The 26,904-nt window shown below is 43.4% G+C and overlaps 1 protein-coding gene across 3 annotated transcripts in view; it reads left to right on the top strand.

Moving 5' to 3' along the window:
* Nucleotides 1-26,904, top strand: part of STIM1 (stromal interaction molecule 1) — a 188,764-nt gene that overhangs the window by 82,075 nt on the left and 79,785 nt on the right. For all 3 annotated transcript variants that reach the window (XM_081239482.1, XM_081239481.1, XM_081239483.1), the window contains exon 2: nucleotides 24,294-24,424. In XM_081239482.1, coding sequence (XP_081095608.1) covers nucleotides 24,294-24,424 — 131 coding nt within the window. The remainder of the gene's footprint in view (nucleotides 1-24,293; nucleotides 24,425-26,904) is intronic.

The raw sequence follows: 26,904 nt of genomic DNA, 5'->3' as shown, positions 1-26,904 counted from the left end.
AACCTGGCTTATAAAATGCCGTTTGATATCTGAGGCTCTCAGAAGATAGGCAGTGCCATCACAGTTATCTGGTGATAAGCTGGAAGAAAGATGAGACATGGATGTGGGTTAGGATGAGTTTCATCCGAAAGACCCTTCTAGCTCTGAGGTTCTATGAGTCTTTTAGACCTTTCCATTCCTGAAAATTCTAGAACTGACTTTGTGCAGTGATTCCTGGAAATCTTACAGGCTCAACAAAGGGTCAGGAGAGTGGGTGACTGTGACGAAGTTGAGGTTACAGCTGATCTCATTTCTGCATTTCTGCCCACCACTGCTCTGCCCTTAGGCCAGAGAAATACAGATATAAAATAGAGCCACTTATGTTATGTGTGCTTTACCACAATTAAAAAAATCCCACAGGCTTATACTTTGTCCATGATGTTGATCTGTCCTTTTCTCATTTGACCCTCTCAACAGCTTGTGAAATGGGCAAGAAAGTGCTTATTAAGCTCTTTTTAGAGGTCCAGAAAAGTTAAGTAACTTGCTTGTCTGGATTACACACTAGATTGACTGGTATCCTCAGTACTTTCCATAAGTGTTGTTGAATAAATGAATGAACCAGAACTGGAGCCCACATTCTCTGCTTCCTTGGCCAGTAGTTTGCTACTATATTCTTCTGAGCCCTCTGGGGGCTTTCTGTGAGCAACTTTAGGATTGGTTGGGTTTTGCTGGCCTTTCCTTTGGGATTCCCTCATTCCATAGCTGAAGCTGTGTGCACCCGTTAGAAAGCATCATCCCAATTGTGTTCCCTACAAAGTGGGAAGGGAAAAAACACTCCACCCACTGTAATTCTTTTTTTGTTACTTGTTTTCTGGGATCTTCATGTTATTGCTGACAGGAGTGACTCATAGACTTCACTATGTGATTTTCTTGGTTAAGAGAACTTTTTCCTTAGCTCTAGAAGATATTAATTAATAGTTATGTGTGGTTAAGGCACAGGTGTTCAGGAGCTTTACCCAGAACACAAGAGTTCTCTCTTCTAGCTAAGGCCAGACATGTTGCTTTGGTTTGGTAAAATTCTGTAGCCATTGTGTGCTTAGCTATGTGTTAGGTGCAATAGGGGCAGTCCTTGGGCTGAGAGGCTCAGAGTTCAGCTGGAGAGATAAGGCACATATATAAACAGGAAAATAATATGAGACAATTTTTAATAAAATGCAAAATCAAATAGTATACCTGTAATTATTTAAGCATGGGGAAAAAGTCATAAGGGGCTTAGAAGGTATAGTGGAAAGAGTGTGTGCTTTAGTATTGTGGGCCATTGACAAGTTAACCCTCTGAACTACTTTTTTCTTTTCTGTGAAACAGGCATAGTGATAGCAGCCTTACAGGGTTGTGAAGATCGAATGAGGGTAATGTGTCTAAGGCACCCGCATAGTGTCTGATGCATGGTGGGCATAAAACCAGTGGTAATTCCCTCCTCCCCTTTTCCAGGAGCCTTCCTAGAGGAGCTAAGCCTGAAAGGTTGATTAGGATTTGGGGGAAAGGAAGAGTGGAAGAAGGGTGATAGGAAGAGGGGGGATGGGAAGGTTCAGGTCCCATGAGTATGTCAGTCTGGTGGGAGTGGAGGGCACATGGAAGAAGCAGTGAGAAGTAAAGCTAAAGAGACAGAAGTTTAGGCTTTATTTAAAAGAGAGGTTGGGGACTTCCCTGGTGGTCCAGTGGGTAAGAGTCCATGCTTCTAATTCAGGGGGCATGGGTTCGATCCCTGGTCAGGGAACTAGATCCCATGTGCATGCCACAACTAAGAGTCCACATGCTGCAACTAAAAAGATCCGCATGCTGCAACTAAGACCCGGTGCAGCCAAAATAAATAAATAAATATTTAAAAAAATAAAAAGAATAAAAGAGATGTTATCATGGGAAGGTTTTTTTTGAGCTCTGTATACTGGTGTATATATATATATGTATATAAAAGCCCTTTTTTTTTTTTTTTTTTGCGGTACGCGGGCCTCTCACTGTTGTGGCCTCTCCCGTTGCGGAGCACAGACTCCGGACACGCAGGCTCAGCGACCATGGCTCACAGGCCCAGCCGCTCTGCGGCATGTGGGATCTTCCCGGACCGGGGCATGAACCCATGTCCCCTGCATGGGCAGGTGGACTCTCAACCACTGCGCCACCAGGGAAGCCCTAAAAGCCCTTTTTTTTTTTTTTTTTTTTTTTTTTTTTTTTTTGCGGTAGGCGGGCCTCTCACTGTTGTGGCCTCTCCCGTTGCGGAGCACAGGCTCCGGATGCGCAGGCTCAGCAGCCATGGCTCACGGGCCTAGCCGCTCTGCGGCATGTGGGATCTTCCCAGACCGGGGCACGAACCCGTGTCCCCTGCATCGGCAGGCGGACTCTCAACCACTGCGCCACCAGGGAAGCCCCTAAAAGCCCTTTTTATACTCTATTGTGTAGTGTAGTAGCTAGGGGCTTGACTCTGGAGCCAGACCACCTGTCTCTAAATGCCACCACTTAGTTTATTTCTCTGTGCCTTAGTTTCTTGATCTGAAAAATGGAGATGGTAGTAATGATACCTTGTAAGGTTGTTGTGAGGACGAATGAGATAATAAATAGAAAGTGCTCGAATAGTGCCCGACACATAGTAATACATAAATGTTAGCTGCTGTAATTATTGTTATAATTCTTTAAATGAAATAAAACTTCCATAAAACAGTGTATGCCCTTACTGATGGACTCTGATAAATTTTTTTAAAAAGCTGATCTGTTAACTGAGGGATTGTCATCTGTACTTTGAAGACCTCTGCTCTAGGCAGTGAAGAGTCATCACCATGGTGATCCTGCATAAGGTGGTGGTAAACAAGATCTGACCGGGGAGTGCAGGCTGAATTAGAGGGAGGAGAATTGGCAGTGGGCTCTTGAGGTAGGATGTGTCCACGTTAAATCATCTAGTATAATAGATTTGTTGCATGCAGAGGCAATTCTTGGTGGGGTTAGGCAGTAGAAGTGTAGGACTTGGGCAGCCTTGTCAAAGAATTTGAGTTCCGGTGAGGGGAATGCAGCAGTACCACAGCAAAGAGTGCTGCCATAGAAAAAGCATTGTTACATATTTTCTGAGTGAATAAATGTTGTCTGAATGAAATAGGATGATCATTGAGGACTGCACGAGGCTGGAAGCTGTCCTCAGAGGAGGCAGTATGTGGGTTGGGCTTGAAGGTTTGGTAGGATTTGATATTGGGGACTGCATGGAGGTGAGAATGGGTGTAGAAAATGATCAAGTTGGTCAGCAAACTTCAACTCAGTTTCTCTATTTCAGAGCAGCACTCCTTAAATAGCCATTAGTATCTAGACTGCGTGTGGCAGTCTCGTCATGTGGGCTGCAAAAGTAGCCCGCATTTCCTGAGAAGTGTGGTCTGTGGTGCTCAGGTGGCACATTGCCAGCTTCTTTGCGGATTTTCAAGTCCCACAGGGGCCAGGCTGAGCTGGCATTCTGTGGGGTCAGAGTGGGGCATGGGAAGGGTGCAGCTGCTCTCTTCCATTTGAATAATGTTTCAGGTAAGGGTCTGAACACCTGCTCCCCTACCCTTCTTTCCAGTGCTGCTTGTGCTGTGTTCCTAGGCTGGGCCTAGCTGGAACATGGGTTTGGTGACAGGTGGGTAGGGTGGCAGGGACTACCGAATTTGGAGCTTCCACTGAATGGACTGTAGTTTTGTATGAGCTGTTTGCTTTGCTCTGTGTTTGTGCATTAAAAGGACTTTTGTCTTCATCTTTGGCTCGCTCAAGGTTAAACCACTAACAGTTGCATTTGAAGTGAACTGTTTCTCATTTTGTCTGGCTTTAAGTCTTAAGACCATTAATGGTGGTATCCACCAGCAGAGCTCTTTGTGAGATAAGGTGGCTCTGGTTGCTGTGGGAGGCTGTGTGCAAGACAGGAAGAAGTGTGTGAGGGCAAGATAGAGAAGTCTCTTGTAGAGTCTCAAGCTTATGCTCAGAGCTTTGGGTCTGTTTGAGTGCAGGGTAGAGTTTGGTCCATTACAGAGTTTGATGAAATTTACCTGGAGCAGATGCCCCAGAAGGGTAATATAGTTTTTGAAACAACTAGGGCTATGACATATTTCTTTTATCCCAAGGCAACTCCTCTGCTAGGAACCTAGGACTACTCTTTTTTTTTTATGGCCGTGCCAAGCAGCTTGCGGGATCTTAGTTCCCAGACAGGCGATCAAACCCAGGCCCTCAGCAGTGGAAGTGCAGAGTCCTAACCACTGCCAGGAAATTCCCAACCTAGGGCTGTTTAGTCTGCCCTTAGAGACCTCTCCTGCCCTGTCTGTGCAGGCTCAGCATTCTAGCATCTAGATGTTCCATATTCTCTAAGACCAAGCCAATGGCCAAGCCAATCTTCTCTGGGGAGTCTTTCCCTGACCCTTAAAGGAGAATTAGTTATCTTGCTTCCACAAAACGTGAAATATCCCTTGATTGTAGCTCTTTCCTTGTATCCTGATTGCCTGCCTTCTCCACTAGAAGGTAAGGTTTTGTTTTTGTTTTTCTGGTAAAGCTATATATTTTTTTAAATAAAAAAAGATTATTGGGACTTCCCTGGTGGCGCAATGGTTAAGAATCTGCCTGCCAGTGCAGGGGACATGGGTTCGAGCTCTGGTCCGGGAAGATCCCACATGCCATGGAGCAACTAAGCCCGTGCGCCACAACTACTGAGCCTCTGCTCTAGAGCCCACGAGCCACAACTACTGAGTCCGTGTACCATAACTACTGAAGCCTGTGCGCCTAGAGCCTGTGCTCCACAACAAGAGAAGCCTCCGCAATGAGAAGCCTGCTCACTGCAACGAAGAGTAGCCCTCTCTCACCGCAACTAGAGAAAGCCCACGTGCAGCAATGAAGACCCAACACAGCCAAATAATTAATTAATTAAAGAAAAAAAAGATTATTTACTGCTGAACATAGCTCTTTCCAAAAGAGCCTCAGGCCAACTCAAGTTTCTAAAAAGAAAATCTTCCGGAATAGATGAAAAAATATATCAAAGAACAAACACACCTTTCCTTCATTCTTCCTCTCTGTGTAACTCCCATAGCCGTATTACTAAGACTTGAAAAACACAGATTATCACTTGAATATATAAAACTCACATAAATGATAGAAGCAAATGAATTAGTAAAAAAAATGGCTTCATCTACAACAATGGAGCATAAACTAAAAGTAAAGCTTTTTGAAGGCAGAGGTTGTGTGTGTGTGAGTGTGTGTTGCTCTAGCACCTGAGTTGTATGCAAGGTAAACATCAATCATAATGAATGAATGAATGAATGAATGATTTTATGATGGAGTTTTAGTACTTTTCCATATTAAAAATTCAAGATCCCAACTGAGTTGATTTTGTGGGTGGACCTCAGGCTGGGGCTAAATATGATGTCTCTGTGCAGACTTAAGAATCGTTTGAGATGTTCTCCCCTCATAGGGTGTTTCCCCCTGGCCTTTCCTTTTTCAGCATTCCTCTCTTTTCTTTAATTGCTATTTAAAGATCTGTATGCTGAGGAAGAGCTGGTGGAGGGGAATGTTTCCCTGAGGACATGGTGTCTAATAGCAGCCAAGGCTTTGTGGTTGATTAACTCACTGATTGAATCACTGACTTTCAGGCATCAAGGGAGGGAGCATGGGTATATGTAAGCAGAGTTTAAGAACTCTGTGTGCATGTATGGTGAGGGGTGGAGGGGGTGGAGTGGTGGGAGTGATGGTAAAATGAAAAGAGGATGATCAGAGAAATCTAGAATTTTAAACTCTTCCTAAATACAATGTTTTGAATTTTCCTTTTTGTGATCTAGAGTCAGAGTAGGTTAGTAGAAAGAGCAGAAGTCAAGAGACTTGACTTTCTTCTGCCGCCACCTCATATCTAGGACAAATCACTGCTGCTCTATTGGTCTCATTTTTCTCATTTGTCAAGTGGGAATTGGGAATCTCTGCCCTGCCTGATTCCCTTGACTGTAGTGAGGATTGGTGAGACGTTGGATGAGAAAGCTCTGCAGAACAGAGATAATGGTGCCCTGATCAGAGCAGGAGAAGAGTAAAATGACTCTGGTCACCCTTCCATCTTTTCTCACCAGAGACTTCCTGTCTCTGGAGCAATCAACTATTGTAGCCCAGTCCTTGATGCTCAGGTTCCTCTGACCTTTCTGTGCTTTCTAGCCTCTAAGATAGTCATTCTTCATTACAGTTGTCCCAGCAAGGCCCTCCATTGCCTCCGGCCTCCCTCTATCAGAGCCCTCACCAGGGTGTCTTGCCATTGCCTCTTTGGAAGTGGCTATTAAGAGTACAGGCTCTGGGGCTTCCCTGGTGGTCCAGTGGTAAAGAATCCGCCTTCCAATGGAGGGGACATGGGTTCGATCCCTGGTTGGGGAACTAAGATCCTACATGCCGAGGGGCAACTAAGCCCGCATGCCACAATTACTGAGCTTGCAGGTCTCAACTAGAGAACCTGCGTGCTGCAAAACTATAGAGCCCACACACTCAAGCCCACGCACCACAACTAAAGAGAAAACCCACATGCCACAACTAGAGAGAAGCCTGCACACCATAACGAAGAGCCCGCATGTCGCAACGAAAGATCCCGCATGCCTCAACAAATATCCCGTGTGCCGCAACTAAGACCCGACACAGCCAAATAAATAAATAAATAGATAGATAAATAAATAAATAAATATTTTTAAAAAAAGAGTATAAGCTCTAAAGAAGGAACCTTCCTACATTGTTGGTGGAAATGTAAATTGGTGCAGCCACTATGAAAAACAGTATGGAGGTTTCTTAAAAAACTAAAAATAGAGTTGCCGTATGATCCAGCAATCTCACTCCTGGGAATATATCCAGATAAAACGATAATTCAAAAAATAATGCACCCCTATGTTCATAGCAGCAGTATGCACAATAGCCAAGACATGGAAACAACCTAAATGTCCACCAAAAGATGAATGGATAAAGATGTGGTACATATATACAATGGAATACTACTCAGCCATAAAAAATAATGAAATAACGCCATTTACAACAACATGGATGGACCTAGAGATTATCATACTAAGTGAGGTAAGTCAGAAAGAGAAAGACAAATACCATATGATATCACTTATATGTGGAATCTAAAATATGACACAAGTGAACTTATATACAAAACAGACTCACAGACATAGAGAATAGACTTGTGGTTGCCAAGGGGTGGTGGGTGTGGGAGAGGGATGGCTTGGAAGTTTGGGATTAGCAGATGCAAGCTATTATATGGATAAACAACAAGGTCCTACTGTATAGCACAGGGAACTATATTCAGTATCCTGTGATAAACCATAATTGAAAAGAATGTGAAGAAGAATGTATATATAACTGAATCAATTAGCTCTAAAGTAAAATTAATGCAACACTGTAAATAAACTATACCTGTGTAAATTAAAAAAAAAAAGTATAGGCTCTAGAGTCAAGCTGCCTGGGTTTGAATCCTTACTTTTACAACTTACTGGCTGTGTGCTCTTGAGCAAGTTACTTAATCTCTCTGTGCCTTAGTTTCCTACCTGTACATGAGGAGAATAATAGTAACTACCTTGGGATTCCCTGGTGGTCCAGTGGTTAGGACTCGGCACTTTCACTACTGTGGCCCGGGTGTAATCCCTGGTTGGGGAGCTAAAATCCTGCAAGCCGCGTGGTGTAGCCAAAAAAAAAGAAAAAAAAAGAAAAGTAACTACCTCACTAAATTACTGTGAGAATTAAATGAAGTAGTATATGTGGAGAGCTTAGAATAGCACCTGGCATATGGTAAGCATTCAGAAATGTTCTGTATTGTTATAATAATTATTACTTAACTCTCTAATCCCTGATTGGAACTCCTGTAGGCCGGGGGCTATATCTATTTCCTCACTGTATCCCTAGCCCTGTTCCAGAGGATTGGAACAGTAGGCATTTGCTAAGAATTTCTGGAATGAGAGTTTATGTTTGAATACTGGCTTTGCCATATACAATACTAGCTTTACGACTGTGAACAAGAGACTTGTCTTCTCTAAACCCTAGTTTCCACATCTGTTAAATGACAATCATGGGACTTCCCTGGTGGTACAGTGGTTAAGAATCTGCCTGCCAATGCAGGGAACACAGGTTCGATCCCTGGTCTGGGACGATCCCACATGCTGCAGAGCAACTAAGCCTGTGCGCCACAACTACTGAGCCCGTGTGCCACAACTACTGAGCCTGTGCGCCACAACTACTGAAGCCTGCACACCATGACTACTGAAGCCTAAGCGCCTAGAACCCATGCTCCGCAGCAAAAGAAGCCACCGCAATGAGAAGCCTGTGCACCGCAACGAAGAGTAGCCCCCGCTCACCGCAACTAGAGAAAGCCCATGTGCTGCAACGAAGACCCAACTCAGCCAATAAATAAATAAATTTATTTAAAAAATGGCAATCATGATCCTTGTCATGCAGGGCTGATGTGAGTATTGAATATATATGAACTGCCAGGAATTGTGTAAATGTAGTTCCCCACCACACCTGCCAGCTGTGTGGCATGTGGGGCCCGGGCATCTGCTGATTCCTATAGTACCCCATAGTGGCCTGCTGAACCCAGGGTTGCTCCTGTGGTGATGTTTTCTGGATATTTTGGCCTAGGACGGAAGAAGGAAGCAGTACCTTGGGATTTCCCTTAGGGTTTCCGGCCTTTTCTGTCTGCCTTCCCTACTTGTTCTTATTTGGATTTTAAGTTCCTAGAATAGCCAAAATATTTTTCTGCCTCTTAGTTTCCCAAAGTGTCTTAAGCAACCAGACCACTTTGGTTTTGGCTCCTTTAAGCTTGCTCTGTATGGTTCTTGTCATTCTTCACTGGCTGTTAGTATATTCTGCTTATTTTCCATTTCCTGACATGTTGTATTTTTTCCAAGACCAAAACAGCACTCAAATCATCTGAGGCAAACCCCTTTATCTTATTCACTCTAACTAGTGGGAAGCATACTGGCCTGTGAGGTAGAAGACCCGGGTTCCAGTGCTGGCTCTGACCCAGTCTAGCTGTGTGACATTGGGCAAGCCTTGTTCCCTTTCTGGGCCTCAGACAGCTCATCATTAAAGTGAAAGATTTGAACCACGTAAGTGATTTCTAAGGGTCCTTAAATTCTATGGTGTGAGTTTGGACAAGTCATTTTTCTTTTTTGGGGGGTCTTAGCTTCCTCATCTGTAAAACTAAGTGGGTTGGCCTGAATAATTTACAGTCAGTTCTAAGCCTCAGTCTTTTCCTTTTTCTCTGCCTTGTATTACTTTCTGGAGCATTTCTGTGACAGTTAACAGCTGTGGACAGGAAACCCTTGAACACTTCTAACTTGGCAAAGGTTGCTACGCCCTTTGAACCTCACCCCAGCCCATTTCCTGTGTTTACAGTGTTTGGGTTTTTTGCTTAGTGACGGGCCTGACAGTTCATACTCCAGTTCTGTCTCCATGGCCTGGTGCAGGGTAGACCAAAATGAGTGCTAATTTAGGAGTTGGGAGACAGGGTTTCAGTCTCCATTCAGCTGTGTGACCTTAGGCAAATGACCTTGCCTTTTAGGGTTCAATATCCTCATCTGTAAAACCAGAGAATTTAACTAGTGAGTCTTTCTGGCTCTGATATTATAGGATATGAATATTTGCCTCCCTTTTTATTTCCCTTGAAGGGCCCTTTGTTTAGCCTGTTTCTTCCACATACTCCAACCTGGAAGGGACCCAGGGGAGCTCCCTTTACATTTCCTATGTGGGACAAAATAAGAGGAAGAAAGAAAGTCAAACAACTATCTCGGGCCCAAATTGGCAGCAAAGAGGAGTTGAGATGGGAGGCTGGTGTGACCGAATTGCCTAACAAATCAGCTATATGGTTGGTAACCAGGCAGATACCAATATGCATTTGTTATTATCAGGACTCTGGAGATAGATAGTATCCCAGTTCCAGTCCTACTTTCACCATTTATGTGACTTGAGTAAGTCATGTAGTATATCTGGGCCTCAGTTTCCTCATCTTATATTGGGGATAATAAAGTTACCAACTTCACAGAGTTGTAAAGAGACACCATATGTAGAAGTTGCTGCATAGTTCTTGTCATGTTCATCCTCGCTTTCTCCCTTAGGCAGTTAGAATGTCCTTAATTCTGTTCTTGTGGAGATAGCAGCGAGACAGTCAAGTCCCACTCCAGAGGAGCTAACAGACCACGTGGGGGACATAATTCAATTATGACTAGAAGAAACCTTATGAGGTGGTGCCTGGACCAGACTGGGTTCTGACCTCAGAAAGGGAGACTCATACGGCCTGGAGTGGTTCAAGAAGGTTTCCTGGCGGAGATGGACTTTCCCTGGGCCTTGAAGGGCCAGCAAGTCTTAATTAAACATGAGGAGCTGAGGGGAGAGTAATTCTAGGTACCCATCTACACCCTTTGTCAAGCTGGCACTTTGTATAGGTCAGTTTCACATACATCTCCTCCTTCTCCCATCAGCTAGGTAGTTATTATTCAAGGGATATATTTTCAAATTTTTAAGAGAAAAAAATTGTTTTTGAGTCAAGGGGAAGATATAACATTTATCCAGACCAAACTAGTTTTACTTCAATCAATGGGCTAGGTAGTTTTCTTGCATAATCTTAAATACTTAGAAAATTGTGTTATTATGCCACATTTTACAGATGAGGAAACAGTGCCTCCAAAAGGTTAAGCAACTGTTTCAGCTCAATGTTAACAAGTTACAATGACAAATCAAAGGAGTTCTTCATAATAATTGAGTACAGCCAAAGCCAGGTCAGGAGATATGTATAATTTAGCAGTTCTCAGTTGTGTTTATTCACCCAAGTTCTCAGTAATGTGTTTATCTTTCTGAGATGACTATCTTATTCCTTGCTTGCACCCTATACTTACCTCTTGCTCTTAGTAGTAATTCCCAATTTTCTAGATCCCCCGTGCTACCACTGACTTAAATTCTACCTCCTTACCTCAAACTTAGATCCCTTAATTCTTTTCCCAAATATTGATCAGGTGCCTACCATATACCTAGAGATGGATGCAAATACTGATTCCTGCTTGTATCTTTTCCTGTAGTGTTTAGACAGACAATTAGAACAAAAACAACTTGGTAGTAATCGAACGCTTACTGTGTGCCATGCTCTATTTGAAGTACTTTAGATGTATTAACTCATTTAATTTGCACAATTTTATGAGATAGGTACATATTATTTTCTATTTATTTTAAGATAACGAAATGAGGGGACTTCACTGGCAGTCCAGTGGTTAGGACTCTGCACTTCCAGGGGGCCCGGGTTTGATCCCTGGTTGGGGAACTAGGATCCCAGAAGCTGTGAGGCATGGCCAAAAATAAATAAATAAATAAATAAAATGAAATGGGGCGTCAAGAGATGAGTAATTGGTCTAAGTGTGATAGAGGGAAGCACAGGGAATATGAGAGCACAGAAGAGGGGCTCCTAATCTAACCCTAGGAGTTTCGGTGCAGAGAAGACTTCTTGGAGGAATTAGAAAAAGCCTGAGTAGAATCTTGAAACTTGAGTAGGAGTTAGTCAGGCATAGAATGGGGCAAGGATATTGCAGGCAGAGGCATTTTGCATTGCAGGCAGGCAAGGATATTGCAGGCATGTACTTTGTACATCAAGTATAAAGCCACAAAGTGAATCTCATGTATTTATGGAATTGCACGTGGTTTAGTGCGGTGAGAGCGTGGGGTATGTGTGAGTGAGCGGCATGGGGTAAGACTAGAGAACTCGGAGGGGACTACCTCCTGAAAAGCCTTGTATGCTTTGTTAATTTATATTCATTATATGGGCCAGGGGTTTCCAATCTTGGGGCTCTGAAGCCCTGAAAAGGGTCCTTGAGGGGTGTCTCATGAATCCATATTATTTCCACTATCATTTTTCAGTTGGTGGATACTAAAAGTACAACCATTATTATATGGAGCTTTTTTGAATTACTCATTGAAAAAAAGTTAGGAATCACTGTTGTAGGAATTTGGGAGCCCTGCAAAGGATTTTGTTTTTAAATTAGAATTTTTATTGAGATAATTATAGATTTATCTGCAGTTTTAAGAAATAATATAGAGAGATCACTGGGAAACTTTGTGTAGTTTCCCCCACAGTAACATTTTGAAAAACTGTAGTATAATATCACAATCAGAATATTGACATTAACACAATCCACTGATCTTGTTCAGATTTCCTCACTCTTACATGTACTTATGTATGTATGTGTGTGTGTGTGTGTGTGTGTACCAAGTTCTGTTCCAACACCGTAAGGATCATTCATGTTATCTTTCTTTCTTTTTTTTTTTTTTTTTCTTTTTCAGCTGGCCGAGTGGCTTGTGGGGTTCTTAGTTCCCCGACCAGGGATCAACCTGGGCCCTTGGCAGTGAAAGCACCAAGTCCTAACCACTGGACCGCCAGGGAATTCCCTCATGTTGTCCTTCTGTAATCACACCCTTCCCTCCCATGCCCTTCTGTGTCCCTAACCCCTCTATCCTCCATTTCTAAAATTCTGTCCTTTAAAAAATGTTATATAAATAGAATTGTGGAGTTTGTAACCTTTTTGAATTGGCTTTTTTTGCACAGCATAATTCCCTGGGACTTCACCCAGGGAAGGTTTACTTCATTCCTGTTTATTGCTGAGTAATATGTAAGTACTAGAGTGTAACCATTCACCTGTTGAAGGACATATAGACTGATTCCATTTTTTGGCTATTACACATAAAACTTCTATGAACATTTGTGTACAGGTTTTTATGGGAACCTGAAAAGGATTTTATTCAGGACCATGGTCTAGTCAGATTTGAATTTTAGAAAAATTATACTGACTGCTTTGGTAGAGGATGAGTTTAAGAGAGACTAGAGCAGAGACTGGGAGATCAGTGAGGAAGCTATTGTAGTAACCCAGGCAAGAGACACTGAGACCTGAACTCAGTTCTCTGTGAGCTGGAATGTGCTTTGCCAGAGAGGCCTTTCCTCAGAAATCGCATCAGGCTTGTGCAGATGAGGGAGCAGGGTCAGGGAGCCTCGGCTGTAAGGAGGCTCAGGCATACTTCATTCCTAATAGTCTGTTCTTCTTCAGGGGAATTGCTCTGCTACCATAGCTGAGAGCTGCATCGGGTAAGGAAGGGCTGCAAACCTAGTTCTTAGAATGATCATCCTGACTGCCAGGTTTTTCAGTAGGTGTTCTTGGTTATCTTCTCTCAAGAAAATAAGAAGGGGGCCCAGTTAGCTTCCTTGTATTGTTTGAGTGGAGGCTTATATGGGGCAGAAAGATGGTGAGAAGTTCTCTCCTAGTCTTGGTCTCTTTTGGAGCCTAGGAATGTGTTCTCTAGTAAGCCAGCCAGCAGTGGGCCTGGGAGGCTTGAGGACGAACCTCTTGTTGCTATGGAAACTGTAATCCACATTGTTTTTACCCCATGCAGTGGTGTGCCTGGCTCCTCAGTGTTTATATCTTCAAGGCCTTTATCACTGTGCTCTTGGGGCTGCTGTGATAAGCACTGATTATTGGGAGCCAGCCCCACTTCTGAACCCAGAGGGTATAATCCTAGATGGTCCACTAATAGGTTGGACATCTCCCCAGGGCACTGTGCAAAGTCCCTATCTGGGCTGGTCCTTGGATGGCCACCCCAGCACTGTTAGAAAACTCTTCCTAGCAGAAAGCTGTTTTGAGTTGTTTGTAATTATTTTTTTGGCCATCTCAGACCCTGACAAGTACTGGCCAGGACACAGGAATGTTTGGGTCAGGCGCCAGATCAGAGAATTTGGGGTGGCTTCTGAATGACAGTGTGTTGAATTTCTCTGGGACGGTCACACTTCTTGGCACAGATGCCTTTAGAATGTAAAGCATGTAAAGACCTGTGGTGTGTGGGACCCCAGAGCTGAGAAAGTGAATCTTCCAAACCTGTCCGCACGTTTCAGTTGTCACTAGAACCAGGTACTGTGTTGCCCAGCCCAGGGCCAGACACAAGGGATACTAGAAAAATCAGACTCCTCCTGCTGTAGTTGGGAACATCAGACTCACAGGTAAAGCAAAGAACAGAGAACTGACAAATGAACGACTGACATTTTTTTTTTTTTTTTTTGCGATACACCGGCCTCTCACTGTTGTGGCCTCTCCCGTCACCGAGCACAGCCTCCGGACGCGCAGGCTCAGCGGCCATGGCTCAAGGGCCTAGCCACTCCGCGGCATGTGGGACCCTCCCGGACCGGGGCACAAACCCGCGTCCCCTGCATCGGCAGGCGGTCTCTCAACCACTGCGCCACCAGGGAAGCCCCATGCTTCATTTTAATAAATGTCAGAAAAAAAGGCAAAACTTATCTATGGTGATGAAAGTCAGAATAGTGGTTACCGCTGTGGGGTCGTGGTAGTAGTGATTGGAGAGAGGCAAGGGGAGGGAGTCTTCCTGGAGTGTTAGGAATGTTCTGTATCTGGATTTTGGTGAAAGTTACATGGATATATATATACATATATATATATTAATTGATCCTTATGTTTATTTATGTACTTTACTGTATGTGTGTTATTTCTCAATTAAAGAAAAAACACAAAAAAAAACCCCAAACCCAAACCCATACCTAGGTCTCACCCACAGAGATACTGGGGCCTGCGTGTCAGCAGTTTAAGAGCTCCTTAGGTGATTCTAATATGCTGCCAGAGCCGAGAACCACTGTGCTGTGTGGAAAGGAGGGAAGAAACTTGGCACATCAAAGAAGGGTCACACGAAGCAGGAGGAGTTGCTGGACATGAGACCAGAAAGGTGGCAGGTGGCAAATCGTTCTGGGCCTGGCAGGCCACAGTAGGGACTTTGAACTTTTTTTTTTTTTTTTTTTTTTTTTTTTTTCTTTTTTTTTTGCGGTATGCGGGCCTCTCACTGTTGTGGCCTCTCCCGTTGCGGAGCACAGGCTCCGGACGCGCAGGCCCAGCGGCCATGGCTCACGGGCCCAGCCGCTCCGCGGCATATGGGATCCTCCCAGACCGGGGCACGAACCCGTATCCCCTGCATCGGCAGGCGGACTCTCAACCACTGCGCCACCAGGGAGGCCCCTCTTGAACTTTTTTAAAAAATAAATTTATTTATTTTATTTATTTATGTTTGGCTGCGTTGGGTCTTCGTTGCTGCACACGGGCTTTCTCTAGTTGCGGCAAGCAGGGGCTACTCTTCGTTGTGGTGCACGGGCTTCCCATTGCGGTGGCTTCTCTTGTTGCAGAGCACGGTCTCTAGGCACGTGGGCTTCAGTAGTTGTGGCTCGCACTCTAGAGCTCAGGCTCAGTAGTTGTGGCGCACGGGCTTAGTTGCTCGGCGGCATGTGGGATCTTCCCGTACCAGGGCTCGAACCCGTGTCCCCTGTGTTGGCAGGCAGATTCTTAACCACTGTGTCACCAGGGAAGTCCTGAACTTTATCTTGAGAATAATGAGAAACTTTTGAAGGGTTTTAGGGAGGGAGAGGCCTTGGACAGATATGCAGGTGGTAGCACCAGCACTCCTGCTGATTGCTCATTAAGTATTTAGAATCTCTCTGCTGAGAGTGACATGCTGTGTGGAGAATGAGATCTGGAATAGTTAAGAGTCTTGAACTAGGACTGGTGATTGATTAAATGTGGGGGGTGAGGGAGAGTGAGATGTCAAGGTTTCTGACACAAACAACTGGTGAAGTAGGAAGTTTGGGGGAAGGGGAATGAGTTTAGATTTAGACATTATGAGTTGAGGTGCCTGTTACACATCCACATGGTGATGTTTAGTAGGTAGTTGGAGTCTGTGGGTTTCTGTAGGCCAAAAGTGAAACTTGAACCAGAAACATCATTTTGTTTTTTGGGAGTTGGTAATAGCTAATAATTTCTTTAAATGGTAGTTGAAGCTATGAGGAGAGGTAAGATTACTTAGGAGAGAGCGTAGTATGAGAACAGAGCCTAGGACTAAGCCCGAATTCTTTGAAAGTCCAACATTTAAAAGTCAGGTAGAGGGGCTTCCCTAGTGGCGCAGTGGTTAAAAATCTGCCTGCCAATGCAGGGGACACGGGTTCGAGCCCTGGTCTGGGAAGATCCCACATGCCATGGAGCAACTAAGCCCGTGAGCCACAACTACTGAGCCTGCGAGCCACAACTATGGAAGCCCGCACGCCTAGAGCCCGTGTTCTGCAACAAGAGAAGCCACCGCAATGAGAAGCCCGCGCACCACAATGAAGAGTAGCCCCCACTCACTGCAACTAGAGAAAGCCTGTGCACAGCAATGAAGACCCAACACAGCCAAAAATAAAAATAAATAAAATAAATAAATTTATTTAAAAAAAGTCAGGAGAGAGGAGAAGTCTGCTCTGCACATTAGGGAAGACAAAGATTTATTCATTCATTCAGCAAATCTGTATTGAATACCTACTATGTACCAGGCACTATATGAGTCCCTGGAGATACTGCAGTAAACAAAAAAAGTCCCTGCTTGTGAACCTTACATCTATTGGAGGGAGACAGACAATAAACAAATAAATGAACAAATATATCATGTGTGAGGTGGTAGTAGGTGCTATGAAAAAATGAAAAAGACATAGCTCTGCCCTCAGATGCCCTCAGATAACTGCAGCTGTAAGCTGACTGTGGTAAGCCTACATGAGGTACAAAGTCAGAAATGCTGGAACTCAGAGGTATATCTCATTATGTTGCTTATTGGAACTTTATACATAGTTGATGCTATGGATTATCTTTTTTCCACTGATGACTTTCTTTAATTATGTTTAATATAAGTTAAACAACTGTTAAAGAAGATGTGGTACATATATACAATGGAATATTACTCAGCTGTAACAAGGGACGAAATTGGGTCATTTGTAGAGACGTGGATGGACTTAGAGACTGTCATACATAGTGAAGTAAGTCAGAAAGAGAAAAATAAATATGGTATATTAATGCATGTATGTGGAATCTAGAAAAATGGTACAGATGATCTTATTTGCAAAATAGAAATAGAGACACACATGTAGAGAACAAATGTATGTAAACCAAGGGGGGAAAGGAGCCAGGGTGAGATGAATTGGGAGATTGGGATTGACACATATACACTATTGATACTATGTATAAAATAGGTAACTAATGAGAACCTACTGCATAGCTCAGGGAACTCTACTCAGTGCTCTGTGGTGACCTAAATGGGAAGGAAATCCAAAAAAGAGGGGATATATGTGTACGTATAGCAGATTCACTTTGCTGTACAGTGGAAACTAATACAACATTGTAAAGCAACTATATTTCAATAAAAATTAATTAAAAAAAGAGAAAATGAAAAAAATAAACAGCTGTTACTGGAGTATTCAGATCTCAGGTTAGAGTGAGAATATAATTATCTCACATTTTAATCAACATATGTAATATTTTTAAAAGCAGGCTAATAAGAATTGAACAAAATCTCTACCAATCACACACATATTACAGGGTATGCTTTTTTTTAAGACTTTATTTTTTAGAGCAGTTTTATGATTACAGCAGAATTGAGAGGCAGGTACAGAGATTTCCCATATAGCTCCTGCCTCCACATGTGCATAGCCAGCCCTGTTATCAACATTTCTCACCAGAATGGTGCTTCTTTTTTTTAACCAAGGATGAACTTACATCGACACGTCGTAATCACCCAAAGCCCATGGTTTACCTTAGGGTTCACTCTTGGTGCTCTATGGGTTATTTTTTATGTATTCTCCCTCTGAGGAGAAGTGAGCATGGTCAGAAGTCTTTTGGGTCAGTGCTGCTTGGGTAGCTGAAACCAGTGCCAGCTTTGTCCAGAAGGAAAGCGCTTCTCAGTTCCTGCCCCCAGCTGAGAAGAGCTGGGCCTCTTCTTGGATATGAGGACGTGATGTTCTAACAGGGGAAGGAACATCCCTCAGGTAGGCTGGATTTTACACAGCCCAGGAATCCTCTTTCCTCAAAGAGGACTCCTCTTTCCTCTGTGGCTAGGCCTGCTACGCGCTGTATTCCAGGGGGGACCTTTTCTTGCCAGTTCTAGGTCCCAAGCCAGTTCCCCTTCTCAGCCTTCACATTTTTGTCTAGAGGGTCCCTTGCCCTCCTCCCCAGCCCCATCCTCATTCTAGGTTCCAGGCTGTTTTATCTGTGGAACCTCATGGTCCTTGGTCAAATCTGAAAGTCTTCCTAGGGCTCATGCTCTCAGTCTTACAGTCTTTTGAGCCCTTTCTAAGGGTAAGGGTGGATTCTGATCCCATCAGAGTCACTGCAAAGCCTGCCAGTCCTGGCTGGGGGGTGGAGGGTGAAGGGGGAGAAATTATTTTCAGAGATGAGGCCCCTGTTGGTAAAATTCAGCCATTTCCATCCAGATTCCCCTCAGGTTCCAGCCAAGCGCTGAGGAACAGTCTGACCAGTGCCCTTCTCTCCTCCTTCTCTCTACCTTCTTCCTTGACTGCTGTTTCTCTCATTTCTTTCCCTCTGGGCTTGTGTCTCACATCAGATAATCCATTGTCCAGCTCAACTGTAGTGGCTCTGCACCGTAGTGCTGGGAGAGGAGAGGCATTAGGTGGATGGTGGATATTGGTGGTGGGAATTGGTGGGTTGCACTCAAGAATTCTGTTGCCTTTTGGGGAGGTGGTTTGTTATGAATCCATTCATTCATGCATTCATTCATTCAGCCAGCACTTACTGATTTCATACTTGACAAGGTGGATATTAGTGATGGTGCCATACTGTGCCCTGGGGGATAGAGTGAGTCAAATTTAGTCCTTGCCCTTTTCTGGATGTGGCATGCAAACAACTCAGAGCATGAGAATTAATATAAAAGAGTTATGTACAAAGTGCTTTGGAGCATAAAACAGTAAATGATTAGCTCTGCCTTGAGAAAGGAGAGGAGATTTGGACATGAGGGAAAAGCCTTTGTGGTTTTGTCTGCCAGTGGTTAACGAAGTGTGGTCTGCAGACCACTGGAGGTCACCAAGATCTTTGTGGGGATCCAGAAGGTCAAAGCCATTTAATAATAATATTAAGATGCTATTTGCTTTTTCCATCGTGTGTACATTTGCACTGTTGGTGCAGAAGAAATTAGTAGGTAAAACTGCTGGCACCTTAACAGGAGTCAAAAGAGTGGCACAAAATTGTGCCAGTAATCATTGCATTCCACACCTCCATGCCCTCTCAGTTTTTTTAATCTTTTAATAGAGAAGTAAAAATTTATTAATTTTATTAAATTGTATCCCATGAATACATGTCTCTTTAGTATTCTGTGTGATAAAACAGGAAGTATGCATAAAGCACTTTTGCTGCATGTAGAAGCCTGATGTTTATCTCAAGGAAATGCATTTGTGTGATTGAGTTGCAAGCTGAACTACCTCCTTTACTTGGGGAACACTAGTTTTACTTGAAAGAATAACTGACAAATTGCAGTTACTCAGACTTATGCTTTTGGCAGACATCTTCTTGAAAATGAATGAAGTGAGTCTGCTACTTTAAGGAAAACAACTGATAGTATTTGTTGCCAGTGATAAAATTCCAGCTTTTAATTGAAAATAAGAGTTTGGGAAAACTTGTATCTGCCACTGTGAGCTTGACAGCTTCTCCAGATTTACAGCTTTTCTGATGAAATCAGTGGTGATATTAATAATTGTGATTATTTTGATATTGTATAAATGAACTGTGTCAAATTTGGAAGCTCTGCGTAACTCATCGAATCACTAGTTTCCAAATGATTAGTGTATCATGTTTCAAAATCACCCATGGGTAGGGACTTACCTGGTGGTCCAGTGGGTAAGACTCCATGCTTCCACTGCAGGGGGCATGGGTTCAATCCCTTGTCAGGGAACTAAGATCTGATCCCGCATGCTGTGCGGCCAAAAAAAAAAAAAAAATCACCTATGGATAAAAGATCCATTCAAAGTGCAAGATAGACCAATGGATTTTATTGTAATAGAGTACAAAAAGTTCATCTGTATAGTTTCAGATTTCACTTTGTAACTAACCTTTAATAAACTTACTACTTGTTGAGTTTTGGTGAAGTATCAGAGAAGAATGACCACAATTATCTGAAAGGTTATTAAAATACTCCTGCATTTTCCAACTGCATATCTATGTTTTGATCTTCAATCAAAACAACACCTTGAATGTGGAAACAGATATAATAAGGCTGTAACAGCTGTTTTCTATCAAGTCAGACATTAAAAAGATTTACAAAAATGTGTAACAATACCACTCTCCTCATGAATTTTTTTGCAGAAAACAATTATTTTTCATAAAAACATGTTTATATTAATGTATATGAGATTTTATTGTTTTAAAATGAATTAATTACTAAATATTAGAATTTATGTTGTAATTTCTAATATAGTAAATATCAAACAGTTTTGGGATTTTCAATTTTTTTTTGTTTTGCGGTACGCGGGCCTCTCACTGTTGTGGCCTCTCCCTTTGCAGAGCACAGGCTCCGGACGCGCAGGCCCAGCAGCCATGGCTCACGGGCCCAGCCGCTCCGTGGCATGTGGGATCTTCCCGGACTGGGGCATGAACCTGTGTCCCCTGTATCGGCAGGCGGACTCTCAACCACTGCGCCACCAGGGAAGCCCAAGGGATTTTCAATTTTTAAGTGTAAAAAGGAGTCCTGAGACCAAAAAAATTAAAACTTGGTCCTATGCTATTCTCTCTACCTAAAATTCTCTTTTCTGCCTATAGAAATCCCATACATAATTGTAGAGCTGATATTTAGTTATTCATTCAAAAAACATTTACTGAGCATCTACCAAGAACCTGGTCTTTTCTTGCTGCTGGGTACATAGTCCCAAGCTCTTATGGGGAAGACAAATTAAATAGACATCTACAACACAGTATGATAAATGTTACCAGTGATAGACATATAAATGCTGTGGGAAGACAGGCTATTGTCAGAGTTGCTTGCCAGCTCACCTAGAACATTTGTCTGAGCAATATGATTGGACTGTACCGCCTGTGTTTGATTCTTTATGGTCTTAGGGGGAAAGTGGCTGAAGTTAGCAAAAGATTGGAACTGTTCACTTGCTGCTCTGGGAGGAAAAAAGGAGACTACAAATGTATTAAATGTCAGCTGCATGCAGGCCCTATGCTAGGTGTTTTAACAAATGTGGTCTTGCTTAACTCTCACAAAAACCCTATGCAGCAGAGTTAATTATCCTTATTTTGCAAATGAGATATTGGAGGCTCAGAGAAGTTAAACAACTTGTCCATTATCATATGGTTGTAACTGATGAAGCTGGGATTTTGACACATGTGTTCTGACTCCAAGTGCAGGGCTCTTTCATTGCAGTAATAATGTGTTGCTAAAATGGGTGGATCTTTTAAGGTAATTTCCGGATGGGTCTGGGAAACCTTGACAGATTGGAATGTATTAAGAGAAGGTAGAAAAGGTCTCAGGAAGGAGAGAGAGACAGCCTAGAAAATGCTTCATTGAAGGAATTATTTGTGAATTTTGGCTGACATGATTTTTCTGGACAGGATTCTATGGCCATGTGGGACATCAAGATTTTGTACTCCCTTAGCCTCAATCCCTTTAATCCTTCTCTATGCCAGATGATGCCAGCAGCAAAGATCACCTATCTGTCTGATCAGGTTACAAACTAGAGCCTGATGCTTGAAGCCCAAATTTCTTGGACCTGCTGTAGGCCAATTGTGTCCAGTCTGGAGACCCCAGTCCCTAGAGCTTGGTAAACTATTCCCATTATTTTTTAAAAGCCTAATAGAAGTACTTTACTTAGGTTCATCCTGTGGGTGAATACCTGCTAATGAAAAGATTAGGTTTCTTTGTTTTGGGTCAGAAATCTGTCGATCTGATGTGCTTCAGGTGTGCTACCTATGGAGCTCTAGAAAAGGGGTCAGCAAAGTATGGTCCAAGGGCCAAATCCAACCCACCACCTGTTTTTGTAAATAAAATTTTGTTGGAACACAGCTAAGTTCTCTCACTCATGTTTTGTCTGTGGCTGTTTTTGTGCTCAATGACATAGTTAAGTAGCTGCAACAAAGACGATATGGCCCATAAATCCTGAATGTTTACTGTCTGGCTTTTTACAGAAGTTGCTGACCCCTAGCATAACCTCAGTTCTTTCTATTATTGCACTTAGCACATAGTGTTTTAATTGCTTATCTCCCCCACTTTTATAATTGAGCTCCTTGAGAGCAAAGATGAGGTCTGATTCATCTCTTTATACCCTGTGCTGATTATAGACCCTGATATATGAAGAGTACTCAATAAATGTTGTTTAAATGGGCATATCATATGCTGATCAAAAAGCTCTTATAGGCAATTATATATGCCTTTGAGTAATACAGAAACAGGAATAAGGGAAGGAAAATGTTATGTTGGTTATGCTAATCTCAGTGCTGTGTGCTTCATCTATGAACTAGTCGTTACTTACTGCAATTTTTTGGGAATAGGTAATTTGTGGATAGGAGTCCATGAATGAAGCAATCATGCCAAGAGCTCTCGTTGGTGAGGAAACTGAGAAACAATGCCTTAATTTTTGGCTATTTTCTACTCTTTTCCTCAATACCCACCACCCCTTTACCCCACCCTCCATTTTCCACTCCACCTTGCCAGGACAAAGGTAGAGGAACATAAGGGTCCATGGAGGTACTTATTTCTTTTGTATGCATACTATTTATCTACTTTTTTCTTTTATAAAGCCATTTCTTCAGTGTGCTTCCTACCAGCATTATGGTCTGTGGCTTCCAGAAGATGAAACTAAAGCTGTCTGGTTACCTTGGCATAAAGGCAGTCAGGTGAAGTGCTGGCCTGCGAGTCAGCAGACCTGGGCGCTTTTTTTTTTTTTTTTGCGGTACACGGGCCTCTCACTGTTGTGGCCTCTCCCGTTGCGGAGCACAGGCTCCGGACGCACAGGCTCAGCAGCCATGGCTCACGGGCCCAGCCGCTCCGCGGCATGTGGGATCTTCCTAGACCGGGGCACAAACCCATGTCCCTTGCACCGGCAGGCGGACTCTCAACCACTGCGCCACCAGGGAAGCCCCCAGACCTGGGCTCTTGCTGTGCCTCTTTAGCGGCCTTTGACTTTGGGCACATCCGTTAACATCTGTGAGCTTCAATATCCAACATTATTTTTATTGAGTCACATCTGGGACTTAAAAAATTTAATATTTATACCCCTTCTCATTTTGAAAAGGATTTGAGCAAATAGCAAGCGATAGAGAGGGGACCTGTCCAATCCTGTCTCTGTTTCTCACCAGCAGACAAGTAAATGATTAGATGGATTAGAGTGTTTCCGGTCTCTGATCAGGGCCTTCTAGAAGGCTTCACAGCCACAGCTTCTTCACCCTGTCCTTGCTTTCTCTTCTGTGACTGCTTCCATTATCTGGGAGGTCACGGTTTTTCTTCTGTCTTCTTTGGGGGTGATCTGAAGAGTATTTTGCCTAGAAAGATCAAGGTCGAAAGGCAAGAGGAATTTTATACTCTAGGAATTGGAAGAAATACCAGAAACTTTAGTTAAAATGTCTATTTCAAATAGTGAACTTGAAGCCTGAAGAAGGGAAGTGACCTCCTTAGAGCCACATGGTAGAGCTACGACTAGATTCCAGGCTCTTTCTGCTATGTGCCTTGATCAGGCTAGGTGTTTTCCTGGTTCATAAGAGAGGATTAGGTGTCATGAAAGAGACTGGGTGGGCTAGGCTCTTGTGCTGGTTTTATTGCTGTATGACTGTATGGTGGTGGGTGGAGGAAGTTTCACTCCAGACCTCCAGCTGTTGTGTCAGATGTGCTCAGGACCTTAGATGTCTAACAGATACTTGCTGAATGTAGCTGTCCTGGAGAAGGCATAAGATGTGAAGGGTTTCCTCAATTAGCCCGTGGCTGGCATTATATGTACAGGCAGTGACAAAGTGAACAAAAAGGAAAACTATGTAGTACTCTGGCCTTGGAACAAATGGCCTGTTTTCCTATTTCTAGAAAGATTGTATTAATTCACATTTATTTATTGACTAAAAACGATGTTTCATTTGAATATGTATTTCTTTGATTACTAGTGAGACCTTTTCCTGTGTTCATCAGCTATTTGTATTTTCTCTCACTTGTATTTTTTTTCCTTGTGAGTTATTTATTCATGTTCTTTGTGTAGATCCCAGTGTATTCCTAGTCCTATGCTTGACTTCCCTGCCAAGGAACTATTCGGATAATAAAGCATTGACCCTAAATAGGGAAGACAGTTAATATGAAATACTTTTATCACTGTACAAATAGTCTGTTAAGTGGCTGTGTGAGGAGTCAGGTGCTAGAAGCCAGGGACTGTGAGACAGGTAGGTAATAGAGCTGGGTGGCCACCCCCAGTAATGTTGTCTCTTGCTTTTCCTGTACAGAGTTTTGCCGGATTGACAAGCCCCTGTGCCACAGTGAGGATGAGAAGCTCAGCTTTGATGCAGTCCGCAGCATCCACAAGCTGATGGATGATGATGCCAATGGTGACGTGGATGTGGAAGAAAGTGATGAGGTGAGCTCCCTCACCCTGTGTGGCTCTCGTCCCTGAAGCTGTCTAGACAGGCTGTTCCCTGAGGAGTGGTATTCTTGATATTGGCTTGTCCTCTAGGAATGCATCCCTATCAGGGAAGGTGATTCTCAGCAGAGCAGCCTCTAGGAGCCGGCCTGCCAGAGTGCAGGCCTTACATCTGTGCCTGTGCCTGGACTGGCTCCTGTTTGCCTACCGGCTAGAAGCACAACACCGACCGAGCTGTGCTGTTTGAGAGGAGAGGGAGCCCTGAGGCTCGTCTGTACAGTTTCCCTGAATCCTTACTGTAATCCTGCTGTAGATGGAGGGCATCCATCTGGCCTTACTCTGTGCTCAGCCCTGTGCTGGCATGTGGAAGAGAAGGCAAGACAGTCAGATCTTGCCCTTTGGAAGCGTATACTCTATTTGTGAGGAAGAAACAAAGGTTCCTAGAAAGATCATTCTGAATTCCAGGCTGCAGTTGCTGGGAGCCAGTTGAGTGGTCCAGATAGTAAGAGCGAGAGGAATCTCTAGGTGGAAAAAGCTCTGTTATTGTTTTACCGTTTGGCATGACTGCAGCTCCAATTTCACAGAGCCCAGAGCACAAAGTCATCATGTGTGAAAAGATTGAAAAGTTTCAGTTGTTTTCAAGCTCCACCTGAGCCAGCAATGGGGTGAAGCTGGCAAGTTATGCCAGCTTTTAGTAGCAATATGGTGTATGTCATGAGGGAGGGGCTAATCTAGTCTCTCCTCCTCTGGTTAGCCCACCTTTAAGTTGTGAATTCAACTTTGGATTTCACGTTGCCAAAAACATTTGAAACAGTGAAAGAGAGGAGTGACATGAATGATGAAGGGTATGGAAACTCTGAAACGGACAGCATTCAATACAATTCAGTGTTTATAACTGTCTATTATATGTGTGCCAGGCACTGTTCTAGACGTGGGGATGTGGCAGCAAATACACATAATTACATAGAGATACATCTGTCCTCATATAATATACAGTCTAGTGAAGAAACTTTAGCCTGGAAAAGAAAAGATTCAGATAATACAATTTCTATCTTCAAATGCAATAGAAGTAGAGGAATCAGACTTAAATGATGACGATGATAACAATGAAATCCTTACTCTGTGCCAGGCACAGTGTTAAGCTCTTTGCATAGTTACTTTTTTAACTTTGTTAATAGCCTTAGGAAGTTGGTATTACCTTCAAGGACTGGAACTTTGGAAAGGTTAAGCATTTTGTTCAAGGACACGCTGGGTAGGAGAACAGATCTGATTTCAAAGCCTATGCTGTTAAGTACTGCAGTATTGTTTCTCTTATGCTAAGGGCAGAACCAGGACCACCGTGGGGAAAGTAAAATATAGGCATATTCTTCTGGAATAAAGAATCGCCTCACAGCGCTCTCTCGTCATAGAAGAAGCTTCCTTGGTAGGTAGTGAACTCCCTGTCGCTGAAGATGGGAAAGTAGAACACAGCACTCCACTGATTGGTCAGCAGAGGGGATCCTTGTATCAGGTTGAACTAGATAATGTCTAAGGAACTTATAAGAGGAGAGAAATAGACTTCCTGGAGGAAACGTAGAATTGGGAGAGAGTGGAAGGGGTGGGGCAGCCTGAGCAGCAGGAAGCAGTGTGAGCAAAGATGTGGAGCTAGTAAGAAGCGTGGAGGGTAGGTTTGGTCACACAGAGTGACTGTGGGAGAAAACTGCAGGACAAAAGCCTGGCAAGGAAAGGGGACCCAGGCAACCAGGCTGAGATATGTATACTTGCTGAACCTGGCAGCTGTAGGTTCTTAAGCAAGGCCAACAGCCATGATGAAACTATCTGAACTTTTGGTCACATCTAGATGTGTCACTGACCCTCAAAGGACCCACATTTTATTTGTCTGTGCTGGGAATAGAAACATGTTCCTGGTGGTGAGGGAGGCCTAGAGGTTTCCTGACCACAGGACTGGGAGATGCGTGGCACCACAGTCAAGAAGGTGATACGATCCAAGATCCACAAATTCCTGGATATCTTTGTCATCCGCTCCTCCTTCTTTTTTCACTTTCTGCTGAATTACTTCGTCAATGAAGGGAGGAAGAAAATGTTCTTTTTAGAGGAATGTACCACAACAAAAAGCTCATCAGCACAAACTGTTCTAAAATAACACAAAAGCTGTCACCCTGCTTTTCCCTGTGCCAGTGGTGAGCTGTTCTTTTTCAGTGTAGCTTCTGCCTGCCTTGGCTTCAGCTGCTCTCCCTACACTCTAGGCCTCTGGTGGGCAGAGGGGCCTGCCATTCTGGGGTCTCATGATCATTCACAACCTACTTTCTCTTTGAAAGAGAAAGTCATGGTAGCAAAGTGTATGTGTTTAAGTCAGTCTCAATATATATGGAGTTCATGATCTAACTAGACCATTGGGTGGGCAGCTCAGAGCTTGGAATATTGGATTATGGATGCTGAGACACCAGAGATGAAACCCTGGTTGTGCTGGCCATCAA

Source organism: Mesoplodon bidens (assembly GCF_964165515.1).
Source record: "Mesoplodon bidens genome assembly, chromosome: 7".
Classification (NCBI taxonomy): Eukaryota; Metazoa; Chordata; class Mammalia; order Artiodactyla; family Ziphiidae; genus Mesoplodon; species Mesoplodon bidens.
This window is presented reverse-complemented; position numbering and strand designations above follow the sequence as displayed.